General features: G+C 52.6%; 1 protein-coding gene across 1 annotated transcript; it reads right to left on the bottom strand.

Annotated features, from left to right (window-relative positions):
• Positions 1 to 408: 408 nt before the first annotated feature.
• LOC142925661 (dual specificity tyrosine-phosphorylation-regulated kinase 2-like) lies at positions 409 to 26,325 on the bottom strand. Its single transcript, XM_076068893.1, has 8 exons — positions 26,214 to 26,325; positions 17,855 to 18,018; positions 15,604 to 15,740; positions 14,968 to 15,114; positions 9,124 to 9,262; positions 8,382 to 8,463; positions 7,360 to 7,532; positions 409 to 696 (listed from the first exon to the last, which is right to left on the bottom strand). Exons 1-8 carry the CDS (start codon positions 26,266 to 26,268, stop codon positions 409 to 411), a joined length of 1,185 nt encoding a protein of 394 aa, XP_075925008.1. The 5' UTR covers positions 26,269 to 26,325.
• Positions 26,326 to 26,738: the final 413 nt, after the last annotated feature.

The following is a 26,738-nucleotide window of genomic DNA, read 5'->3' as shown; positions in this document are numbered from 1 at the left end:
ACCAGACCTCCCACTCCCCATGTCCTGGAAACCGTGTGGCGAGGTCACCCACTCCCTCGTCCTCCTCCTTTGAGGACTGCCACCGGATGAAAACCAGCATGGATAAGAGTCTGGGGTAAAGGGGTGCCCTGGGTGGGCTGAGTGTGGGGTGAGCGTTTGGTGAGTACAGTGGGAGTAGCTGTGTCCAGTCCATGTCTGGTGTCCACTCTTAAGTCTTCTGCCACAGCTGCTCCCTACGGAAGTGTGTGTGTGTGTTGAGTGTGTGTGGTGAGTGTGGTGAGTGTGTGTGGTGAGTGTGGTGAGCGTGTGTGGTGAGTGTGGTATTACAGGGTGGATAGCTGGGTGGATAGTGAGTTGGTGGTGCTGTTCGTGGTGGTGGTTGGCACCAACTCCACCACCACCACCCCGCTACTGTGCCGTGGCCTGGCCACCCCACAGCACCATGCGCTTCTCCTCCTGTGGCTGCTGCACCTCCTCCACCTTCTCCTCCATCTTCTCTTCCTCCTCTTCTGTCTTCTCTTCCTCCTCTTTCATCTTCTCCTTTGTCTTCTCCACCTCTGCTGTATCCTCCTCCTTATGTTTGTCCGCTTCCTCATTCCCATCATTGTCCTTATAATTCCCATCTTTGTCCTTCTCCTCCTTATCCTTGTCCTCATCCTTCTCCGTCTCCTCCCCCTCTTTCTCCTCCTCCTCCTCCTTCAACTCCTCCTCCACAACCTCCAACCACTCTCCATAGATGTGGTCGAGCAGTGAGAATGATGATGATGATGATAGGGGCTTCTCCTCCATCTCAACTCTGCGGAGACAGCAGGACCACAGCACCACAGCACCATCACTTCAGCATCTCACTACTACCGCCAGAAGGTCGCAGTTGGTCTTCCACCGCTACCGCCACCAGCTCCTCCCATGGGTGAACTAACGGATTAAAACTACGACTTTATTTTACCAGCTGTAACGCTCCCACTGAGCTGCTGTGTAGCTCTTTTTAAGAAGCGGCCTTCGCCATCACAAGCAATAGCAGCTCAACCAAGTGGCTGATATTATTATCAAGTGGCCATGTAACAGCAGCAGCCAAAGAGTCTAACCGCGTGGTGATGTCGATTCAAAATGTGGAGAGAAAACCCCAGAGGACCTGGAGAAAAATTAACACAGTGACCACCACGGGGGGAGAGACGCAGACTTCAAATATAGAGCAGCAGCAGGCATCGTCAGGGGTCGGGATTGAACCCACGACCTCCTGCGTACCAGGTGAGGTATTTAACATCTCTACAGGGAAAAAGAGATATGCAGACTCCAAAGAAAAAGCAGCAGCAGGCATCGTCAGGGGTCGGGATTGAACCCACGACCTCCTGCGTACCAGGTGAGGTATTTAACATCTCTACAGGAAAAAAGAGATATGCAGACTCCAAATAAAAAGCAGCAGCAAGCATCGTCAAAGGTCGGGATCGAACCCACGACCTCCTGTGCACCAGACAAGGTAGTTAACATCTCCACGGGTATAGAAAGAGAGATGCAGACTCAGAATATACAACAGCAGCAGGCATCGCCAGGGATCGGGATTGAACCCAAGGCCTCCTGTGTAACAGGCGAGGTAGTTAACATCACCACGGGGAGAGAGAGACACAGACTCCAAATATACAGCAGCAGGTATAGTTAAGGTTCAGGGTCAAACCCACGACCTCCTGCGTACCAAGCGAGGTAGTTGACATCTCAGCCCTGCACTGAGCACACAGTAAGAGTCTCACCGTGGCTCGGCAGCTTCAGAGGCCTGCAGATCCCCAGCAGTGGTGGTGGTGGACTCGCTGGTGGTGGTGGGGGCCCTGAGGGTCATGGAGATGACCCTGCCGATGGTGGTGATGGTGACCTCGCTGGTTGGGGTGGCAGTGGCCCTGGTGGGAGTGGCGTTGGCTCTGGTGGGGGTGGCAGTGTCCCTGGTGGGGGTGGCGGTGTCCCTGGTGAGGGTGGCGGTGTCCCTGGTGGGAGTGGCAGTAGCCCTGGTGGGGGTGGCGTTGGCCCTGGTGGGGGTGGCAGTGGCCCTGGGGCGGGTGACATGGGCCCTGGTGGGGGTGGCATTGGCCCTGGTGGGGGTGGCATTGGCCCTGGTGGGAGTGGCAGTGGCCCTGGTGGGGGTGGCAGTGGCCCTGGGGCGGGTGACGTGGGCCCTGGTGGGGGTGGCATTGGCCCTGGTGGGGGTGGCAGTGGTCCTGGTGGGGGTGGCAGTGGCCCTGGTGGGGGTGGCAGTGGCCCTGGTGGGGGTGGCAGTGGCCCTGGGGCGGGTGACGTGGGCCATGGTGGGGGTGGCATTGGCCCTGGTGGGGGTGGCAGTGGCCTTGGTGGGGGTGGCATTGGCTCTGGTGTGGGTGGCGGTGGCCCTGGTGCGGGTGGCGGTGGCCCTGGTGGGAGTGGCGTTGGCCCTGGTGGGGGTGGCAGTGGCCCTGGTGGGGGTGGCAGTGGCCCTGGTGGGGGTGGCAGTGGCCCTGGTGGGGGTGGCAGTGGCCCTGGTGGAGGTGGCAGTGGCCCTGGTGGGGGTGGCAGTGGCCCTGGGGCGGGTGACGTGGGCCCTGGTGGGGGTGGCAGTGGCCCTGGTGGGGGTGGCAGTGGCCCTGGTGGGGGTGGCGGTGGCCCTGGTGGGAGTGGCGGTGGCCCTGGTGGGGGTGGTGTTGGCCCTGGTGGGGGTGGCAGTGGCCCTGGTGGGGGTGGCGGTGGCCCTGGTGGGAGTGGCGGTGGCCCTGGTGGGGGTGGCGTTGGCCCTGGTGGGGGTGGCCGTGGCCCTGGTGGGGGTGGCAGTGGCCCTGGTGGGGGTGGCAGTGGCCCTGGTGCGGGTGGCGGTGCCCTTGGTGGGGGTGGCAGTGGCCCTGGTGGGAGTGGCGGTGGCCCTGGTGGGAGTGGCGGTGGTCCTGATGGGGGTGGCCGTGGCCCTGGTGGGGGTGGCGGTGGTCCTGGTGGGGGTGGAAGTAGCCCTGGTGGGAGTGGCGGTGGTCCTGGTGGGAGTGGCGGTGGCCCTGGTGGGAGTGGCAGTGGCCCTGGTGGGAGTGGCGGTGGCCCTGGTGGGAGTGGCAGTGGTCCTGGTGGGGGTGGCAGTGTCCCTAGTGGGGGTGGCAGTGGCCCTGGTGAGGGTGGCAGTGGCCCTGGTGAGGGTGGCAGTGGCCCTGGTGGGGGTGGCAGTGGCCCTGGTGGGGGTGGCAGTGGCCCTGGTGAGGGTGGCAGTGGCCCTGGTGAGGGTGGGGGTGGCCCTGGTGGGGGTGGCGGTGGCCCTGGTGAGGGTGGCGGTGGCCCTGGTGGGGTTGCCGGTGGCCCTGGTGGGGGTGGCGGTGGCCCTGGTGGGGGTGGCTGTGGCCCTGGTGGGAGTGACAGTGTCCCTGGTGGAGGTGGCAGTGTCCCTGGTGAGGGTGGTGGTGTCACTGGTGGAGGTGGCAGTGTCCCTGGTGGAGGTGGCGGTGTCCCTGGTGGAGGTGGCGGTGTCCCTGGTGGGAGTGGCAGTGTCCCTGGTGGAGGTGGCAGTGTCCCTGGTGAGGATGGCGGTGTCCCTGGTGGAGGTGGCAGTGTCCCTGGTGAGGGTGGCGGTGTCCCTGGTGGGGGTGGCGGTGGCCGTGGTGGAGGTGGCAATGGTCGTGGTGGGGGTGGCCCTGGTGGGGGTGTCCGTGCTGGGGGTGTCCTTGCTCTTGAGCCAGCCGTGAGCCAGCGCCTGATCCGGAGTCATCCGCAGTTCCGGATCCCACCTGGGGTAGGAGTGGGGGTGGGGCGGAAGAGGGGGGGTGGTGGGGGGGGACATGGAGAGGGGTGGGGGGGAGCAGTGGTGCAGTGGTTAGCGCTACGCTACCACAGACCTGGCAGAGACCCGGATTTCTATCCCCGCTCACAGCCACTAACACCGCCAGTGATGGCGATTATCTGATCCCGTACATGGGCCTCCTCCCCTAGGTCGACTCAGCCTCAAATGAGTACCCTGCTTTGTAGGCAACATCGCCACTCGGGATAGTTGCTGGCCACCCACCCACTCTTGTGCTACAGTGCCGGCCGTCGTAGGTGCTTGCAAACAGCACTTGCCCCTACAGTCTATTAAGGCTATACTGGGGGGACCTTTGTCTTTGTGTGTGTGTGGTGTGTGGGGTGGTTGGGCAGGTGTGTGGGTTTGTGTGGGGTGGATGGGTGTGTGTGGGTGGTGGACGTGTGATGTGTGTGATCTGTGTGTGGTGTGAGTGGGGTGGGTGGTGTGGGTAGGTGGGGTGGGTGCGTGGTGTGGTTGGGGTTGGGTGGGTGTGGTGAGTGTGGTGGGTGTCGTGGGTGTGCTGGGTGGGTATGGTGGGTGTGTGTGGTGTGTGTGGTGTGTGTGTGGTGTGTGTGTGTGGTGTGTGTGGTGTGTGTGGTGGGTGTGGTGGGTGTGGTGGGTGGGTGTGGTGTGTGTGGTGTGTCTGTGGTGTGTGTGCTGTATTTGGTGTGTGGTGTGTGTGTGGTGTGTGTGGTGTGTATGTCGTCTGTGTGTGGTGTGCGTGGTGTGTGTGCGGTGTGTGTTTGTAGTGTGTGTGCTGTGTGTGTTTAAGTTTGTTCTCACTCCAGGCAGCATTTCACGAAGCTCACGAGCTGCGCCCCACATCCCTGCAGCACGTGGTGCAGGGGAATGCTTCCAGCGGGACGCGACCTGGAAGGCCAGTGAGGCCTTCCGAAAGGGTCTGCAGGAGAGAGACAGACCATCAACACCACCATCATCTCCAACATCACCACCATCTCCATCACCACCACCAACGCCATCTCCATCACCACCACCGCACCACCACTCTTTCCACCATCATAAAAGTACCACCACACCACCATCACTGTACCTCCACCACTGCACTACCACCACCACCACCGCACTACCACCACCACCATCTCCATCATCATCATCACCACCACATGACCACCACCCTTTAACTCACCAAAGTAGGACGCCCTGTAGGGAGCTTTCTCGACCATCTGTTTGGGAGGCATGCCCAGGATCTGCTCAACCATTTCAAGGCAGAGAGACAAAGACATAGAGAGACACAGACACCAGGTAAGGCCCCTGTGTAGCTCTTTTTCGGAAGCGACCTGGCCATCACAAATGACAGCAACTTAACCAAGTGGCTGATGTCATCATCATCATCACGTTCTACAGACACATATAGACCCATACACGTAGAGACCCATGGAGAGGCCCATAGAGACTCATAGAGGCTCACAAAGACTCCTCACAGACCCATACTCAAAAAGACCCACAGAGACTCACTGAGACCCAAAGAGACCCATGCTCATATAACACCCATAAAGACTCATACTCATAGAGACCCATAGACCCACAGAGAACTCACAGAGACCCATAGAGGGATGCACAGAGACCCAGACTCATAGAGACCCACATGAACCCACAGAGACCCATACTTGTAGAGACCCATACTCGGAGAGACCCATACTCGCAAAGACCCATACTTAAACTAAACTACGTTTATTGTTCCAGCTGCAAGGCTGGTAAAGTGGATAGATGGGTGGGTGAGTTGGTGGATGGGTGACTAGATGGGTGGGTGGGTGGATGGGTGGGTGAGTGGGTGGATGGGTAACTAGGTGGGTAGGTGAGTGGATGGATGGGTTGGTGGCTTGGTGGCTAGATGTGTGGGTGGGTAAGTGGGTGGATGGGTGACTCATTGGGTGGGTGGGTGAGTGGGTGGATGGGTAACTATGTGGGTGGGTGGGTGAGTGGGTGGATGGGTGGGTGTGTGAGTGGGTGGAGGGGTGACTAGATGGGTGGGTGGGTGGATGAGTGGGTGGATGGGTGGATGAGTGCGTGGATGGGTGACTAGATGGGTGGGTGGGTGACTGGTTGGGTGGGTGGATGGGTGGGTGGCTGGGTGGATGGGTGGGTGGCTGGGTGGGTGGCTGGGTGGCTAGATGGGAAGGTGGGTGGGTTGAGTGTGTGGGTGGGTGGGTGAGTGGGTGAGTGGGTGGATGGGTGACTAGGCAGGTGGGTGGATGGGTAGGTGAGTGGGTGGATAGGTGACTAGATGGGTAGGTGGTGGGTGAGTGGGTGTATGGGTGGGTGAGTGGGTAGATGGGTGACAAGGTGGGTGGGTGAGTGGGTGGATGGATGGATGGGTGGGTGAGTGGGTGGATGGGTGACTATTTGGGTGGGTGGGTGTGTGGATGGGTGGGTGGATGGTTGACTAGATGGGCGGGTGGATGGGTGAGTGGGTGGATGGGTGGGTGAGTGGGTGGATGGGTAACTAGGTGGGTAGGTGAGTGGGTGGATGGGTGAGTGGCTGGGTGGGTGGCTAGATGTGTGGGTGGGTAAGTGGGTAGATGGGTGACTCGATGGGTAGGTGGGTGAGTGGGTGGATGGGTAACTATGTGGGTGGGTGGGTGAGTGGGTGGATGGGTGGGTGAGTGGGTGGAGGGGTGACTAGATGGGTGGGTGGGTGGATGAGTGGATGGATGGGTGGGTGAGTGGGTGGATGGGTGACTATATGGGTGGGTGGGTGACCGGTTGGTTGGGTGGGTGGCTGGGTGGATGGGTGGGTGGGTGGCTGGGTGGGTGGCTGGGTGGCTAGATGGGTAGATGGGTGGGTGAGTGGGTGGATGGGTGAGTGGGTGGATGGGTAGGTGAGTGGGTGGATAGGTGACTAGATGGGTGGGTGGTAGGTGAGTGGGTGGATGGGTGGGTGACTGAGTGGGTGGATGAGTGACTAGATGGGTGGGTGGGTGAGTGGGTGGGTGGGTGGGTGGATGGTTGGGTGGGTGGGTGGATGGATGGGTGGGTGGCTAGGTGGATGGGTGGGTAGGTGGCTGGGTGACTAGATGGGTGGGTAAGTGAGTGGGTGGACGAGTGGATGGCTTCGTGGGTGGTTGATTGGGTGAGTGGGTGGATCGGTAACTGCGTGGCTGGGTGACTAGATGGGTGGGTGGATAACTAGGTGGGTGGGTGGATGGCTGGGTGGGTGGATGGCTGGGTGGGTGGATGTCTGGATGAGTGGGTGGGTGAGTGGGTGGATGGCTGGGTAGGTGGCTGAGTGGGTGACTGGGTGGATGGGTAACTGCGTGTCTGAATGACTGGGTGGGTGGGTGGATAGCTCGGTGGGTGGGTGGGTAGATGGCTGGGTGGGAGGGTAGGTGTTTGGCTGGCTCGGTGGGTGGGTTTCTGGTTGGGTTGGTGGCTGGGTGGCTAGATGGTTGGGTGGGTGAGTGGGTGGATGGGTGGGTGGGTGGGTGGATGGCTGGGTGGGTGGGTGGCTGGGTGGGTGGCTGGGTGGCTAATTGGGTGGGTGGGTGGGTGGGTGAGTGAGTAGATGGATAGGTGGCTTCCTGGCTGGCCGGGCCAAGTCGGCTGGTGCCTCCCCGAGATGCCCCGGTCACCTCGATGCAGCAAGCCACGTGGTCGTTGTCCATGTCGGAGACGAAGAGCTCCTTTCTGATGGCCAGCTTGGCGACGGTGCAGCCCAGGGACCACATGTCCATGGCGCAGGTGGCCGGGTAGCCCAGAACTACCTCGGGGGCCATGTAGGGGAGGGTGCCTCTAATGCGCGACGCTGTGCGGACGACAACGACAGCATCAGGATGGGTGGGTGAGTTGGTGGATGGGTGGATGGTTGGGTGGGTGGATGGATGGGTCGGTGACTCCCACACACATGGACAAACAACAATAACTGCCATTCGCCACTGAGTGGCTTTGATGTCACCACGACGCTTGTGCCAGGCTATGTTCATGTTGAGGTCACGTGAAGTGTCAAACGCCCGCTGACAGGAGGTCACGGGGCAGACACAGGTGCCATGGGTCGACTGACTGAGACGACTAGCTGATGCACCACCTGTGCCCCCTACTGTGCCAACCTGCTGTGCTTTATCCACCCAGCGCTCCATTGTGGTTGGAGGGCGACTGCCTCCAACTGCCCAGTAGCGTCATTCACGTACCTCCTCCACCAGTCCAGCTCCCGACAGAGGGAGTGAGCGTTCGTACATTCCACATTGCCATCCGTAGTGGCTTTTTGTTGTTTCTGGAGGAACCCAGAGGGTGAGTATTCAGTCTCCTGGCTCCGCGAAATGGGGTTTGGTCAGGAGACGTCATAGACGCCTGTCCCCCCGAGGCCTCCGGCACAAGCTTAATTATATTTTTTAAATCGTACTTTTGTAGTAGTTAATTGAAGGTGGAGGGGTTACCAGCCTCTCGCACCCATCCAGAGCCCCCAATTGGCCGGTGTTGTGGTTACAACCGCCATGAAGGGAAAGGCCAATCTAAATTGGCCCTCCCCCCATGGCACTGGGGGGTAGGCCAAGTCACAGTGTTGCCGTTCGGCACCACACACCCACACACACACACCCACCCACCCAGACACACACCCACGCCCACGTAAAGGTCTGTGGGGGGAGTCACCACTCACGTTGTTGGTCCACAAAGAAGCTGTAGCCGAAGTCGGTGACTCTGACCACACTGCTTGAATTGTTCTTCAAGAGAACATTGCCCTGGATGGTGAGCGAGCGGCAGACAAAGAGAGAGAGAGGATTAACACTACTCAGCGGGATCAAGGTGGGTGGGTGGGTGGATGGGTGAATGGGTGGTTGAGTGAATGGGTAGATAGGTGGGTGGGTGAGTGGGTAGTTGGGTGAATGGGTGAGTGGACTGGTGGGTGGGTTGGTGGGTGGATGGGTGGATGGATGGGTGGGTGGGTGGATGGGTGGGTGAGTGGATGGGTAGATGGGTGGATGGATGGGTGGATGGGTGGGTGAGTGGATGGGTGGGTGGTGGATTGGTGGGTGGATGGGTTAATGGATTGATGGATGGATGGGTGGGTGAGTGAATGGGTGGGTGGGTGGGTGGATGGATGGGTGGATGGTTGGTTGAATGGGTGGATGAGTGGATGGGTGAGTGGGTGGATGAGTGGGTGGGTGGATGGGTGGGTGAGTGGATGAGTGGGTGGATGGGTATGTGGGTGGGTGGTTGGCTGGGTGAGTGGATGGATTGGTCAGTGAGTGGGTGTGTGGGTGGATGGCTGCGTGGGGGTGCGTTTTAGTGAGTGTCCGTGCCCCCAGTGTGCCCCCATCGTGCCCCCAGCGTGCCCCCAGCATGCACCCAGCAAGCCACCAGCGTCCCTCCAGCGTCCTCCCAGCGTGCCCTCCACTCACCGGCTTGATGTCCCCGTGGACGATGCCCCGGGACTTGGTGTAGGCGAGGAAGCGGACGATGCCCCTGGCGTACGACCTCAAATCGTCCTCGTCGATGCGACACTGCCCCATATCTATGAGCACCTGATGGAGGCTCTTCCTGTGATGGGGAGACAGCGGCAGCGACGTGAGGTGACGTCAGGGTCTCGGTGGATTTCTGTGGGTGTCTGTGTGGATGTCTCTGTGGGTCTCTGTGGGTGTCTCTGTGGGTGTCTCTGTGGGTCTCTGTGGGTGTCTGTGTGGTTCTCTGTGGGTGTCTCTGTGGGTGTCTCTGTGGGTCTCTGTAGGTCTCTGTGGTTCTCTGTGTGGTTGTCTCTGTGGGTCTCTGTGGGTCTCTGTGGGTGTCTCTGTGGGTCTCTGTAGGTCTCTGTGGGTCTCTGTGGGTGTCTCTGTGGGTCTCTGTAGGTCTCTGTGGGTCTCTGTGGGTCTCTGTGGGTGTCTCTGTGGGTCTCTGTAGGTCTCTGTGGTTCTCTGTGTGGTTGTCTCTGTGGGTCACTGTGGGTCTCTGTGAATGTCTGTGTGATTCTCTGTGGGTTTCTGTGATTCTCTAAGGGTGTCTCTGTGGGTCTCTGTGTGATTGTCTCTGTGAGCTTCTGTGGGTCTTTGTGTGTCTCTGTGGGTCTCTGTGGATATCTGTGGGTGTCTCTGTACGTGTCTATGGGTCTGAGGGTCTGCGGGTGGTGATGGTGGTGGGTGGGTTGTGGTGGTGGGTCGGTGGTTGGGTGAGCGGGTTGGTGGGTGGGTAGGTGAGTGAGTGAGTCAGTGGGAGGTGGGTGAGTGAGTGGATGTGTGGTGGTGGTAGTGGTGGGTGGGTGGGTGGGTGAGTGAGTGAGTGAGTGGGTGGGTGGGTGGGTGAGTGAGTGGGTGGTGGGTGGGTGGGTGAGTCGGTGGGTGGGTGGATGACTGGGTGGGTGAGTGAGTGAATGAGTGGGTGTGTGGTGGTGGTGGTGTTAGTGATGGGTGGGTGAATGAGTGAATGAGTTGGCGAGTGGTTAGATGAGTGAGTGAGTGGGTGGTTGAGTGAGTGAGTGAGTGTTGGTGGTGGTGGTGGGTGAGTGAGTGGGTGTGTGGTGGTTGTAGTATTGGGTGGGTGAATGAGTGGGTGAGTGCGGGAATGAGTGAGTGGGTGAATGAGTGAGTGGGTGGATGAGTAGGTGAGTGGGTGTACCAATGGCTGAGTGCATGAGTAAGTTAGTGGGTGAGTGGATGAGTGGCTGAGTGGGTGGGTGGGTGGGTGAGTGAGTGGATGAGTGGGTAGTGGGTGGTGGGTGGGTGAGTGTGTGAGTGGGTGGATTAGTGGGTGGGTGAGTGAGTTCCTGGATTAGTGGGTGGGTGGATAAGTGGATGAGTGAGTGGGTGAGTGAGTGGGTGAGTCGGTGGGTGGATGACTGGGTGGGTGAGTGAGTGGGTGTGTGGTGGTAGTGGTGGTGGTAGTGATGGATGGGTGAATGAGTGAATGAGTTGGTGGGTGGTTGGATGAGTGAGTGGGTGGTTGAGTGAGTGAGTGGGTGGTGGTGGTGGGTAATTGTAGTATTGGGTGGGTGGATGAGTGGGTGAGTATGTGAATGAGTGAGTGGATGAGTGAGTGGGTGGGTAGGTGGGTGGATGAGTCGGTGAATGTGTGAATGAATGGGTGAGTGCATGAGTAAGTGAGTGACAGGGTGGGTAGGTGCATAAGTGGATGGGTGGGTGAGTGTGTGGGTAAGTGGGTGTGTGGATGAGTGGGTGTCTGGGTTGGTGAATGGGTGGGTGAGTGAGTGGTTGTGTGAGATTATGCATAAGTGGATGGGTGGGTGTGTGGATGGGTAAGTGGGTGTGTGGGTGGGTGAATGGGTGGGTGGGTGAATGGGTGGGTGGGTGGATGAGTGAGTGGGTGTGTGATTATGGGAGTGGTGGCTGGGTGGGTGAATGAGTGGGTGGGTGGATGGGTGAGTGAATGAGTGAGTCAGTGGGTGGGTGAGTGGGTGTTTGGTGTCCGGCAAAACAACCCCCTACCTCCTCGCGGTGCCAGACGGGCAACTCTGTCGTGGACAATGCTGTGGGGGGAGATCCAATTTTGATTGGCTCCTCCCCTCATGGCATATGTGTCCACCACAGGGGCTAAACGGGGGCTCTGGACGGGTGCGACGGGCTGGTAACCCCTCCACCTTCAATTAATTACCACGAAACCACGAGTTAAACTGAAATATGTAACTAATAAGCTTGTCCCGGAGGTCCCGGGGGGCCAGGCGTCTATGACGTCTCCTGGCCAAACCCCAATTGGCGGAGCCAGGAGATTGAATATCCACCCTCGGGGGTCCTCCAGAAACAACGAAAAGCCACTACGGGTGGCCATGTGGAATGTTCGAACGCTCACTGCGGAGGAGAGGCTGCCACTCCTCTGTCGGGAGCTGGACCGGTACCGCCTGGATCTATGCGGCATTCAGGCGGTCCGGTGGACCGGCTCTGGCTCCTGCCACCATGAGGGGTGGACAGTCCTCTACTCGGGGCAGCAGACTGCCAAACAACAGGGTGTGGCTCTTCTTTTGAACAAAAGAATGAAGGGGGCGTGGGAGCGTGGCGGTGAGGTGTGGGAAGCTGTAAGCCCCAGGCTACTTTGGGCTCGCCTTCCCATCAACCGGAGGTGAGGAATGGTGGTCGTGGTTACTTATGCCCCCACCGAAGATGAACATCCGTGGAGGGATGCAGGCAAAGCCGATGAGTCAGATGCCTTCTATGACCTCCTGTCACAGGTGCTGGCTAAAGTGGCCCATCGGGATAGAGTCATCATGCTGGGTGACTTTAATGCCCGAGTTGGTCATGATACTGGCACCTGGTCTGGAGTGATTGGAGGGCATGGGCCAGATCAGCTCAATAACAACGGTAGGAGGCTGCTAGATTTTTGTGCAGCCCATGGGCTTGTAATTACCAACACGCTGTTCCGGCATCGGCGCATCCACACAACATCATGGATGCATGCCGGGTCCAAGCAAGAACATCTGCTGGACTACATAGTGACAGACCAGCGGATGCGAGCCTATGTCCTTGACACCAGGACCTACCGTGGAGCTGATCTGCCCTCTGACCATCGACTAGTCATCTGTAAGATGCGCCTGCCATTCTTCCACTCCGGTGGTGGGTGTACACCCAGGACCCCATTCCGACCTAAAGTGGCCTGGTCTCAGTTATCTGATGAAAGTTGCAAGCGAGAATTTCATCATCGCTTGCGGCTGGGATTGGCATCATCCCCGACTCCTCCTGATGTCGAGGGTAAATAGGCGAGGTTTAGGACTGTGACTCATGCAGCTGCAATGGCTGCTTTGGGTACGCGGTCCAGACCTCCCCAGAGACACTTGCTGACAGAGGAGGTGTTCAGGATGGTTGAGAAAAAGCGACAGGCCCCCTGTCATCGGCTACAGAATCCCACGTCAGAGAATGAGGAGGCTTACCGCAGCCTTCGCTCGGAGGTTCGGAGAGCCGTGAGGCGCTGCAAGGATGGGTGGTGGTCGCGGGTTGCTGAGGAGATGGAGTCTGCCTCAGTGGCCCACGATCACAAATCTCTATTTAACTCCATCAAAAAAGTAACCTGCAGCGCCACACCTATTACCATCATTAGGGGAAAAAACGGTGATCCAATCTCCGACCCCCAGGAACAGGTTTGCAGATTTGCTGAGCATTTCTGTGAGGTCCTGGGGGAGGGAAAATCCCTCAGCCAGGAAAACATCGTGGCACAAAGTGAGGATGACCCTGCTGAGGCTGTGGTGCCTCAAATATTGGAAGAAGTCACCCGCTGTGAGTGGATGGCTGAGGTGCCATCTGTTGAGGAAGTACTGAAGGCGATCCGGAGTCTGAGACCAGGAAAGGCAGCGGGCAGAGATGATCTCCCAAGCGAAATGCTGAGGGAGGGTGGCGTTTGTGCACAGACTGCCCTATATGACATCATAACAACGGTCTGGGCCGCTGGACGGGTTCCGCAGGATTGGAAGGATGCCCTGGTGGTCCCCCTCTTTAAGAAGGGGGACCGCACAGACTGTAACAACTACAGGGGCATCTCACTCCTCAGTGTGCCGGGAAAGGTCCTGGCAAGGATTATTCACCATCGCCTTGCCAGGCACGCTGAGGAGAGGCTTGCGGAGCCCCAATGCAGTTTCAGGAAAGGGCGGTCCTGCACAGATGCCATATTTTCTGTCTGTCTGCTACAGCAGAGGTGTAGGGAATTCCAACAAGACCTACATCTCTGCTTTATTGACCTGGTCAAGGCCTATGATACCATCAGTAGGCCTAGGCTCTGGGTCGTTCTTCGTGCTTTTGGAATACCTGACCCTCTGCTCACGATCATTAAGGACCTTCATGATGGTGAGCGGGCCCGGGTAAAACTACGTGGCCGGGAGTCAGAGCCATTCCCTGTACACCTTGGGGTGCGACAGGGATGTCCTCTGGCTCCCACATTATTTAACATCTATTTTGACCACGTAGTTCGTGAAGCCTTCAATAGCTGTACTGGGGGAATCTCCATATGGTACAGATATAATGGGAGGCTGATCGATGCCCGGGTGCGGTCAAGGGATGGCTCCCTATTGGTCAACCACGTTATGTATGCTGATGATTTGGTAATAGCTGCTCAGTCAGAGGAGGAGTTGGAGACGCTGCTGCAGAGACTGGAGCGTGCCACTAAGAGGTGGGGCCTTACCATCAGCCCCACCAAAACTAAGCACCTGCCTGGGTATTTTGTACCATCGGACACTCCACCCCCACAACTCCCAATCGGTGATGGGGCAGTTGTGGAGAGAGTGGAGAGTTTCCCATACCTGGGTAGTGTGCTTATGACTGGCACCAGTTTAACAGCAGAGGTCTCACTCCGAATCAGTCGAGCGGCAATACCTTTTCATCGGTTGCGTAACGCTGTGTGGAAGCTACCTGGTCTGTCGCTCCGCACTAAGCTTCAGGTCTTCTCGGCCACGGTCATTCCCTCCCTTCTCTACGCTTGCGAAACGTGGACCCCCTTAATGGAACATCTTCGCCGGTTAGAAACATTTAGGCTGGCCTGCCTACGATCCATCCTGGGTTTAACCAGACTGGATTGTGTGAGGAGCTCACAAATCCTTGAAAGATCTGGGCAAGGTCCCATCGGTGAGCTCCTCCGGCGGGCAAGGCTGCGATGGCTGGGTCATGTAGCCCGCATGCCCAGCCAACGCATGCCGAAACAGCTTTTGTTCGGCCGGATTGAGGGGGCTAAGCGGGCGCGGCACGGGCTAGAGAAGAGATGGAGTGATGTGGTACAGGAGGACGTGGAGCTGAGTGGACTTGCCGATGACTGGTACCAGCGGTGTCAAGATCGATCTCTGTGGAGGAGGCTCGTGAAGGATGCTACTGGGCAGTTGGAGGTAGTCGCCCTCCAATAACAACGGAGGGCGGAGGAGCGATGCTCAGAACAACGAGCGGAGCGCCGGGTGGCTAAAGCACAGCAGGTTGGCACAGTAGGGGGCACAGGTGGTGCATCAGCCAGTCATCTCTGTCAGTCGACCCGTGGCACCTGGGTCTGCCCCGTGACCTCCTGCCAACGGGCGTTCGACACTTCACGTGGCCTCAGGGTGCACATAGCCTGGCACAAGCGCCGTGGTGACGTCACCACCACTTAGTGGCGAATGGCGGTTGTTGTTTGGGTGAGTGAACAAGTATGTGGGTGGGTGAGTGAGTGGGTGGTTGAATGGGTGGATGAATGTGTGGATGAGTAGGTAGATGAGTGGGTGGGTGGATGAGTGGGTGGATGGGTGAGTGAGTGAGTGAGTGAGTGGTGGGTGGTGGTGGTGCTTGTGGTATCCGTACTTCAATAGCTCCATTACGATGCATTTGTGTCCCCGGAAGTAAAACATATCCATGACGTTGACTACATTGTAGTCCACGTCACTACGGACCGTCTGGAGCTCCATGGACATCCGCAGCTCCATCATCTGGTGCGCTTCGGCCGTTAAGCTGTGATCGAGTGAGAGGTAGACAGAGAGACAGAGAGAGACAGACAGACACAGAAAGAGACAGAGAGAGGCAAGTTCAGCACTTAACCGATTGTGTGTCGGAGAGTAAACTCAATTGGTGGGAAGTGGGTGGTGGCAATGGGTGGTGGGGAGGTGCTGGGGGTGGTGATGGGTGGGTAGTGATGGTGGGGAGAGGAGATGATGGTGGTAGTGGAGGACGGTGGGTGGGGTGGTGGTGGGTGGGTGGGTGGGTGGTGGTGGTGGTGAGAGGTAGTCATGGGTGGGTGGGTGGGCGGGCGGGTGGGTGGGTGTACGGTTGAGTGATGAAGAGTCACGGCAAAGTTGCAGGCAAGGACGTTCAGCCCTAGTTTGTTGCTGCTGCCGCTGCTGCTGTGACTTCACAGCCAGGAGCAGCCTCATAATCTCTGTATTGTTGTTTGTTTTTGTTGCTGGTTTGTTGACTGCACAGCTGCCCCAGGGTACCACTCACTTGGTGGGAGAGGCGAGGATCTTGAGCGCCACCGGAGTCTGCGTCTTGTGGTCGAGACACCGCACGACCACGCCCTGCCCGCCCTGCCCGATCTTCCTGCCCAGCTCAAATCGGTAGTTGAAGTGCTCGTGCATGACCTGCAGGGGGTCACCAGGGGGGGGGGTGGGGGAGGTAGTCAGGGTCGGGAGGGTCATGGGGAGGTCACGGGAAGGTAGTCAGGGTGGGGGTCAGGGTGAAGTTGGTCAGGGCGGGGGGTCCCGTGGATCTCTGTGGGTCTCTGTGGGTCAAGGATCTATGTGTGTCTCTGTGGGTCTCGGTGGGTCTCTATAGGTGTCTCAGTGGATCTCTGTGGGTCTAGGTCTCTGTAGGTCTCTATGGGTCTCTATGCGTGTCTCTATGGGTGTCTATATGGGTCTCTATGGGTGTCTCTGCTGGTCTCTCTGGGTCTCTATCGGTGTCTCTTTGGATATCTGTGGGTCTTGGTCTCTGTAGGTCTCTATGGGTGCCTCTGTGGGTCTCTATAGGTGTGTCTGTGTCTCCGTGAGCCTCACAGCGATTTAGTTGTGGGTCTCGATGGGTGTCTGTGGGTGTCTCTGTGGGTCTCTATGGGTGTCTTTGTATCTCTGTGAGTCTCATAGGGATGAAGCTGTGGATCTCTATGGGTGTGTCTGTGGGTCTCTATGGGTTCCTCTGTGTCTCTGTGTGTGTCACAGGGATGTAGTTGTGGGGCTCTATGAGTGTCTTTGTATCTGTGTGTCTCCGTGAGCCTCACAGGAATGTAGTTGTGTGTGTATGTGTGAGTCTGTGTGTCTGTATGGCTCTGTGAGTCTCTATGGGTCTAAATGGGTGTCTATGGCGTTTCTATGGGTCTCTATAGGTGCCTCTACATCTCTGTGAGCCTCACTGGGATTTATTTGTGGGTGTCTATGGGTGTTTCTCAGTGGCAGGCCGTGTATTTTACACCTAGGCCTTCAGTGCAATCCTCCCGCAATTAAACCGCCTTCGAATAACCTCACCATGACACTAGGGCTATAGGCTATTGGTCATTCGACATAACCACCCCATATTCACAGTTACAGTAACCTTTATCGAGTAGAATAAAGTGTTTTAACACGAGGCTCGACACCTATGAGAGTTACAATACACTAATTGCAGAGACATGAATACATGGTGACTGAAACCATAAAGGATGTACCACTATTACGCAGACTGACAGTATGATGCATCACAAATAGACATCGCATAGCCCAAATCAATGTCATTACCAAAGAAACAAGAACAAACTCACAACAACCAGTCACATTTACCCATACTACCACCAAGCAAGCAAAAATGCCATAAAACACAAATAACACAATCAGGATTCAACAGGCTTCCCCACAGAAAAAACAAAAAATCTAAATCACTACATCGAAAAATCTAAACGTCACTAAAGAAAGTTTAAATAAATATTAGATGATGCTACATTATGTGCTAGCTAGTTTTACTTCAGTTAGCTAACTGGCCCTCCGATCACGCCAACCGAAAAATGCTAACGTAGGCGGTTAGGCCAGCGAGAAGGCTCCGGCGTGTCAAAGAATACGCCAAACATGGCAAACTCCAAAAGTGAATTAGTTTAAAAATATAATAATAAATAACATCGTCCCCATTTGCTTCAACAGCAGAGGGGATCCATCCGACATTCTGAAGGCCTCTGGATAGATTTTTCACCCGGAGAGGCGGAGACAGCACAGGAAAATCTGATTGAAATTTATTAGATACACTGGAAGCAGCACAACTGAGGGAGAGAGTAGCAATGAAATGACGTTAACAGACTGATGGGAACGAACTTTGTAAAATACGTATAGCATTAATGAAAATATATATTAAATTATAAAAATATAATCTTCTGATTCTGACAATCTCTAGGCCAGCAGAGAAGGCCTTAGTGGCCCTAATGGCCCACCTCTGGTGTATCTATGAGTTTCTATGGGTCTCTATGCGTCTCTATGGGTGCCTCTGCATCTCCGTGTGTCTCACAGGAATGTAGTTGTTGGTCTCTATGGGTGTCTATGTGAGGTCGCTGTGGGTCTCTGTGGGTATCTCCGTGAGCCTCACAGGTTGTGGGTTTCTATGGGTGTCTATGGGTCTCTATGGGTGTATCCGCATCTCTGTGTGTCTCTGCATCTCTGTGTCTATATATATATCTCTGTGGGTCTCTATGGGTCTCTATTGGTGTCTCTGCATCTCTGTGTGTCTCTGTGAGCCTCACAGGAATGTAGTTGTGCTCTTGGTCATCGTAGCCATGGTTCTTGATGCCGCCTCGCGACATTTCCTCCTCGCCATCGTCCAGAGTAAAGTACCAGATCTCGTCCATCGTGGTGAGTTCAAGCTTCTGGCGCTCGGTGAGGTGAGGCTCGAAGAGAGCCAGGATCGCTGCGGACATGAAAACAACATCATCAACAACATCATCAACAACAACCACAGCAACAACTTTATCAACAGAAACAACATCATCAACAACAGCAACAACATCAGCAACAACATCAATAGCAACAACAGCATCAACAATAATAGCAACGACAACAACATCAACAACATCAACAACATCAACAACAGCATCAACAGCAACAACAACAGTAACAAGAATAACAACATCCACAACAGCAACAACAATAACAAAAACAACAACATTGACAACATCAAAAACAAGATCAACAACAACTTAATCTAGAAACGAATTGTCACGTACACACACACACACACCGGAGTTAAGGCACCACACCACCCCACCCAAGTGGCCGGGATCATCGGCGCATGGAGACCGTAGAGTCTATGGAGTCTATAGAGACCATAGAGACCCATAGAGTCCATAGAGACCATAGAGACCCATAGAGTCTATAGAGACCATAGAAATCCACAGAAAACATTGAGACCATAGAGACCCATAGAGTCCATAGAGACCATAGAGAGCCATAGAGACCCATAGAGTTCATATAACCCATAGAGACCATTGAGACCAAAAAGCCCCATAGAGACCATATATACTCATAGCGTCCATAGAGTCCATAGAGACCCATAGAGTCCATAGAGTCCATAGAGACCCATAGAGAACCATAGAAACCCATATAGACCCAGAGACCATAGATACCACAGAGATTCATAGAGACCCACAGAGACCCATAGATACCATAGAGACCCATAGAGAACAGAGACCCATAGAGACCCTTAGAGACCATAGAGACCCACAGAGACCCATAGAGACCACAGAGACCCATAGAGCACATAGAGACCCATAGAGACGATAGAAACCCACAGAGACCTATAGAGACCATAGAGACCCAAAGAGCCCATAGAGACCCATAGAGACCCACAGAGACCCATAGAGACCATAGAGACCCATAGAGACGATACAGACCCATAGAGAGCCATAGTGACCCATAGAGATGATAGAGACCCATAGAGACCCATAGAGACGATACAGACCCATAGAGAGCCATAGTGACCCATAGAGATGATAGAGACCCATAGAGACCCACACAGACCCACAGAGACCCATATAGACAATAGAGACCTATAGAGACCCACAGAGACCCACAGAGACCCATATAGACAATAGAGACCCATAGAGACCCACAGAAACACACAGAGACCCATATAGACCCATAGAGACCCTTAGAGACCATAGAGACCGACAGAGACCCATAGAGACCACAGAGACCCATAGAGCACATAGAGACCCATAGAGACAATAGAGACCCACAGAGACCTATAGAGACCATAGAGACCCAAAGAGCCCATAGAGACCCATAGAGACCCACAGAGACCCATAGAGACCATAGAGACCCATAGAGACGATACAGACCCATAGAGAGCCATAGTGACCCATAAAGATGATAGAAACCCATAGAGACCCACACAGACCCACAGAGACCCATATAGACAATAGAGACGTATAGAGACCCACAGAGACCCACAGAGACCCATATAGACAATAGAGACCTATAGAGACCCACAGAGACCCAGAGACCCATATAGACAATAGAGACCGATAGAGACCCACAGAAACACACAGAGACCCATATAGACCCATAGAGACCCTTGAAGACCATAGAGACCCACAGAGACCCATAGAGACCACAGAGACCCATAGAGCACATAGAGACAATAGAGACCCATATAGACAATAGAGACCCACAGAGACCTACGCAGACCCATAGAGACCCATACTCATATAGACGCATAGAGACCCATACTCATATAGACCCACAGAGACCCAGAGAGACCCATAGAGACCCACCGAGACACACAGAGACCCATATAGACCCATAGAGACCCATATAAATGAAAGAGACCCATAGAGACCCATACTCATATAGAAACAGAGACCCACAGAGTCGCATAGAGACCCATACTCATAGAGACCCATAGAAACCCAGAGATACCCATAGAGACCATATAGACCCACAGAGACCCATAGAGACAATAGAGACCCATATAGACCATAGAGACCCACAGAGACCTACCCAGACCCATAGAGACCCATACTCATATAGACCCATAGAGACCCACAGAGATACATAGAGACCCATACTCATATAGAACCATAGAGGCCCACAGAGACCCATACTATTATAGGACCATAGAGACCCAAATAGACCCATACTCTTATAGGACCATAGAGACCCACAGAGACCTATACTCATATAGAACCATAGAGGCCCATAGAGTCCCAACTCTTATAGAACCATAGAGACCCTTAGAAACCCATACTTGTACAGAATTATAGAGACCTATAGAGACCCATACTAATTTCTAACCATAGAGACCCATAGACACCCATACTCATAAAGAACCAAAGAGACCCACAGAGACCCATACTCATATAGAACTATAGAGACCCACTCAGATAGAACTACAGAGACCCATACACATAGAGCCCTATGTAGATTCACAGACTCATGTAGAGCCATAGAGACCCACTGAGACCCACAGCAACCCATAGAGGCCCATACTCAGAGACCTATGGAGATCCAGAGACTCATATAGAACCATGGAAACCCACTTAGACCCACAGAGACCGGTATAGACTCGCAGAGACTCAGAGAGATCCATACTATGGGTGTCTATGGGTGTCTCTGTGGGTATCTATGGGTCTCTGTAAGTCTCTATGGGTCTGGGTCTCTGTGGTTATCTGTGGGTCTCTATGGTCTGGGTGTCTATGGGTCTCTGTGTACATACAGTTAGGGAAAAAAGTATATGATCCCCTGCTGCTTTTGTACGTTTGACTATTGACAAAGAAATGATCAGTCCATAATTTTAATGGTAGGTTTATTTGAACAGTGAGAGACAGAATAACAACAACAAAATCCAGAAAAACGCATGTCAAAAATGTTATAAATTGATTTGCATTTTAATGAGGGAAATAAGTATTTGACCCCCCCTCAATCAGAAAGATTTCTGGCTCCCAGGTGTCTTTTATACAGGTAACGAGCTGAGATTAGGAGCACACTTTTAAAGGAAGTGCTCCTAATCTCAACTTGTTACCTGTATAAAAGACACCTGTCCACAAGAACAATCAATCAGATTCCAAACTCTCCACCATGGCCAAGACGAAAGAGCTCTCCAAGGATGTCAGGGACAAGATTGTAGACCTACACAAGGCTGGAATGGGCTACAAGACCATTGCCAAGCAGCTTGGTGAGAAGGTGACAACAGTTGGTGCGATTATTCGCAAATGGAAGAAACACAAAAGAACTGTCAATCTCCCTCGGCCTGTGGCTCCATGCAAGATCTCACCTCGTGGAGTTGCAATGATCATGAGAACGTCTTTCTGGTTCTTTCGGTAAAGTCACGTAGAATGGGGATAAAATAATAATAATAATAATGAAATAAAAATTCTCACAACGTTTCGGAGGCAACACAAGCTTCCGTCTTCAGGTGACTGTCCACCTGAAGGCGGAAGCTTGTGTTGCCTCCGAAACGTTGTGATAATTTTTGTTTCATTTTTATTATTATTTTATCCCCATTCTATGTGACTTTACCGAAAGAACCAAGAAGATGAATCCCTGCAGTCACGAAAGCTTTAAATCGAAATCATGAGAATGGTGAGGAATCAGCCCAGAACTACACGGGAGGATCTTGTCAATGATCTCAAGGCAGCTGGGACCAGTCACCAAGAAAACAATTGGTAACACACTACGCCGTGAAGGACTGAAATCCTGCAGTGCCCGCAAGGTCCCCCTGCTCAAGAAAGCACTTGCCCGTCTGAAGTTTGCCAATGAACATCTGAATGATTCAGAGGACAACTGGGTGAAAGTGTTGTGGTCAAATGAGACCAAAATGGAGCTCTTTGGCACCAACTCAACTCGCCGTGTTTGGAGGAGGAGGAATGCTACCTATGACCCCAAGAACACCATCCCCACCGTCAAACATGGAGGTGGAAACATAATGCTTTGGGGGTGTTTTTCTGATAAGGGGACAGGACAACTTCACCGCATCAAAGGAACGATGGACGGGGCCATGTATCATCAAATCTTGGGTGAGAACCGCCTTCCCTCAGCCAGGGCATTGAAAATGGGTCGAGGATGGGTATTCCAGCATGACAATGACCAAAAACACACGGCCAAGGCAACAAAGGAGTGGCTCAAGAAGAAGCACATTAAAGTCCTGGAGTGGCCTAGCCAGTCTCCAGACCTTAATCCCATGGAAAATCTGTGGAGGGAGCTGAAGGTTCGAGTTGCCAAACGTCAGCCTCGAAACCTTAATGACTTGGAGAAGTTTTGATTTAAAGCTTTCGTGACTGCAAGGATTCATCTTCTTTGGTTATTTCGGTAAAGTCACGTAGAATGAGAATCAAATAATAAATTGATAAACTAAAATAACACAATAATATTCTCACGACGTTTCGGCCACAACACAAGCGGCCTTCATCAGGTGAAGGGACGAGACTGTCTGGAGGACAGCGCTGGAGTGAAAAAGCCACGCTCAGATCGCGACCTTTAAGCTGTGTGAGAAGAAACAAAGCGCCTTGACAAAGGAATTAGCATAGAATTTAGCATTGAAATGTCTGAGTGATTAGCTTGTGACTGGTCACAGAAATGGCTATGTTAAAGTTAAAGCATACACATCCGCAGAGGCACCCCTTGACAAAGGAATTAGCATAGAATTTAGCATTGAAATAGCCGAGTGATTAGCTTGTAACTGGTCACAGAAATAGCTATGTTAAAGTCAGAGCATATACATTCACAGAGGCACCTAGTACAAATCAAACAGGAGAATTTAGCATTGAAATAACTAGGCGAATTTAGCATTGAAATAACTGAGTGATTAACTTGTGACTGGTCACAGAAATGGCTATGTTGAAGTCAAGGCCTACACATCTGAGCTATTCACAGTAACTAGGTATACACTACAATATATAATGAATACTATATAGTGAACCAATAAAAAACTAGTGTATACCCAGTTACTGTGAATAGCTCAGATGTGTAGGCCTTGACTTCAACATAGCCATTTCTGTGACCAGTCACAAGCTAATCACTCAGTTATTTCAATGCTAAATTCGCCTAGTTATTTCAATGCTAAATTCTCCTGTTTGATTTGTACTAGGTGCCTCTGTGAATGTATATGCTCTGACTTTAACATAACTATTTCTGTGACCAGTTACAAGCTAATCACTCAGCTATTTCAATGCTAAATTCTATGCTAATTCCTTTGGCAAGGGGTGCCTCTGCGGATGTGTATGCTTTAACTCAGCTATTTCAATGCTAAATTCTATGCTAATTCCTTTGTCAAGGGGTGCCTCTGCGGATGTGTATGCTTTAACTTTAACATAGCCATTTCTGTGACCAGTCACAAGCTAATCACTCAGCCATTTCAATGCTAAATTATATGCTAATTCCTTTGTCAAGGTGCTTTGCTTCTTCTCACACAGCTTAAAGGTCGCAATCTGAGCGTGGCTTTTTCACTCCAGCGCTGTCCTCCAGACAGTCTCGTCCCTTCACCTGATGAAGGCCGCTTGTGTTGTGGCCGAAACGTCGTGAGAATATTATTGTGTTATTTTATTTTATCAATTTATTATTTTATTCTCATTCTACGTGACTTTACCAAAAGAACCAAAGAAGACTTGGAGAAGATCTGCAAAGAGGAGTGGGACAAAATCCCTCCTGAGATGTGTGAAAACCTGGTGGCCAACTACAAGAAATGTCTGACCTCTGTGATTGCCAACAAGGGTTTTGCCACCAAGTACTAAGTCATGTTTTGCAGAGGGGTCAAATACGTATTTCTCTCATTAAAATGCAAATCAATTAATAACATTTTTGACATGCGTTTTTACGGATTTTTTGTTGTTATTCTGTCTCTCACTGTTCAAATAAACCTACCATTAAAATTATAGAGTGATCATTTCTCTGTCAGTGGGCAAACGTACAAAAGCAGCAGGGGATCAATTACTTTTTTCCCTCACTGTACGTATCCATAATAGAGGTTTTTGGGTTAGATCGCGTAAATATATAAATGTGTCGTTAAAACCCACCACCACCCGACACAGCCAACTAGTAAGGGTTGTCACGGAAACAGAACATGGCAATTCGTCACTAGTACATCACACTCGTGTGTTGGGGAGCCAAGCCACAACATTTACAAACTGAGTATGACGTTTCACCAGTAATTACAACTAGCTGTATCAGGCAACAGCCAGATTGTGGAGAAGTCTTACTCTTTCGTTCCTTATATAGAGGCGTAGATGTGTTGACCACCCTTCTGCGCTCTTGCACAATGTGGTGGGGTGTGGGGGATTACTGAGGCGACGTACAATATGCATGTGCTTTATGCGAGCCCTTGGAACTTGTCCATCGTGTCTATTGTGTTTATGAAATATCCCTACCAACGGTAATCCCTATTGAAGTACGCTGCCCTTTGTAGGCATGCATTTAAATAATGTATTATTTGATGAATCGCTTCCGCGCAGCACTAAGGCAGTAGCTATCCAAACGGTTAAAGTTATTTTGATTTCTTTCGATTTCGATAGATTATCTAATTAGTCTTGGCCAGTTGGAGCTAGTTTTGCACAAAACTTCAACATTATCAAAATCAATTGAGTTTCCTTGTTGGCACGCGTGTTATGCTACTGCTGACAGTTGCATTTGGGATAATTTAATATTTCTCTGATGTTCTTTTAGACTCGTGCTGATCATTCGTCCTGTTTGTCCAACATAACATTTACCATACGTGCAGTTAATCCTTTCGACACCTTCTGTTGATAGCTTCGGTAATACATCTTTTGTACCAGATATTAAATTCTGTATTTTATGTACTGTGCCAAATCTGACTCGGATGTGTTGTTTTTCCAAATATCTGGCTAGTTTATCAGTTACTCCCGCAATGTATAGTATTTTGATCGTTTTAATTACTTGGGCAGTTTCAATGCTCTTGTTTTTTTTATTTGGTTTTGGTATTCAATGGCCTGTTGATTTGTGCATCATTGTGACCGTTCATTTGCAGCATTTTTTTAACATGTTGAATTTCACTTCTCAGACTGTCACCATTTGGCACTTTCTTAGCTCGATGAATGAGCATCTTGATAAGAGCAAATATCTGTGCGGGGTGATGGTTTGACTGCATTCAGATAGGCGTCAGTATGTGTTTTATTTCGGTAAACACTGTGTTATTTTACCATTTCTACCTAGTCCGAGCAGAATATCCATAAATGGTAGAGTTCTGTCAGCTTCCGCTTCCATGGTGAACTGGATGGATGGGTTTTGTGAGTTGAGATGATTTAGAAATGCGTTCAGTGTAATTTTGCCATGTGGCCAGACCACAAATGTGTCATCCACATATCTAAACCAAGCAGATGGTTTAAGTGTGCTTGAAGCTATTGCTTTGTTACATACAGATGTTGAACTTATTTCACACCATAAGTAGCCAACCGTACTAAGGTGTGAGTCTCTGTGGGTGTCTCTATGGGTCTCTAGGGGTCTGGGTGTATGTGGGTCTATGGGTCTCTGTGGCTCTCTGTGGGTATCTGTGCATCTCTATGGCTGACTCTGTGGGTCTCTATGGCTCTATGGATGTCCCTGTGGGTGTATCTGTGGGTCTCTATGGGTCTGCATGTCTGTATGTCTATGGTTCTATGTGGGACTCTATGTGTCTGTGTGTCTTTATGAGTCTATATGTGTCTAAGGGTGTCTCCATGTGTGTATGCGTCTGGGTCTCTCTGTGGGTTTCTCTATGTGTCTATGGATGTCTCTGTGTGTCTCTATGGGTATCTCTGTGTGTCTATGGCTTTCTATGTGCGTCGCTATGTGTCTATGAATGTTTCTGTGTGTCTATGAGTGTGTTTCTGTGTCGATGGTCGTCTCTGTGGCTCTCTTGGTAAAGCGGTCACTGCATGGATTTTCTCTCCGGGTCTTCCGATCTATTCCCACTTTCCCCATTTAGGAATCAACAATTATCCAAGTGTGATTTGGCTGCTGCTGTGCCTTTCCACGTGACGATGATGACTATATCAGTCCACTTGCTTGAGCTGCTTTCATTTGAGCTGATATCATTTGTTTGACTTTCATGATGTTGCTGTTGCTCTTCTCTCCTTTCTCTCTCTGCTCTCTCCTCTCTGTTTCTCTTTCTCTTACCTTCAGGTGATTTGCTGCGAATTATTGCGCTACCAGAGATCAGCGCACTCCACATATTGGCAGATGTAGGCTGACTCCTGCTCGGTTCATTTTCAGTCGTCTACACACACAAACAAAAACACACGTACACACACATTCACACTCATATAGATACGTACACACATATACAAACATACATATGCATACGTGTGGGTGGTGTTCGTATGTATGGGTGGTGTGTGTAAGTGTGGGTGGTGTTCATAAGTGTGGGTGGTGTTCCTAAGTGTGGGTGGTATTCGTAAGTGTGGGTGGTGTTCGTAAGTGTGAGTGGTGTTCGGAAGTGTGAGTGGTGTTCGTAAGTGTGGGTGGTGTTCATAAGTGTGGGTGGTGTTGGTAAGTGTGGGTGGTATTCGTAAGTGTGGGTGGTGTTCGTAAGTGTGAGTGGTGTTCGTAAGTGTGGGTGGTGTTCGTAAGTGTGGGTAGTCTTCGTAAGTGTGGGTCATATTTTTAAGTGCTGGTGGTGTTCGTAAGTCGAGTGGAGGAGGC

Source organism: Petromyzon marinus, chromosome 23 (assembly GCF_048934315.1).
Source record: "Petromyzon marinus isolate PM22_M1 ecotype Great Lakes invasive population chromosome 23, UKy_Petmar_22M1.pri1.0, whole genome shotgun sequence".
Classification (NCBI taxonomy): domain Eukaryota; kingdom Metazoa; phylum Chordata; class Hyperoartia; order Petromyzontiformes; family Petromyzontidae; genus Petromyzon; species Petromyzon marinus.
This window is presented reverse-complemented; position numbering and strand designations above follow the sequence as displayed.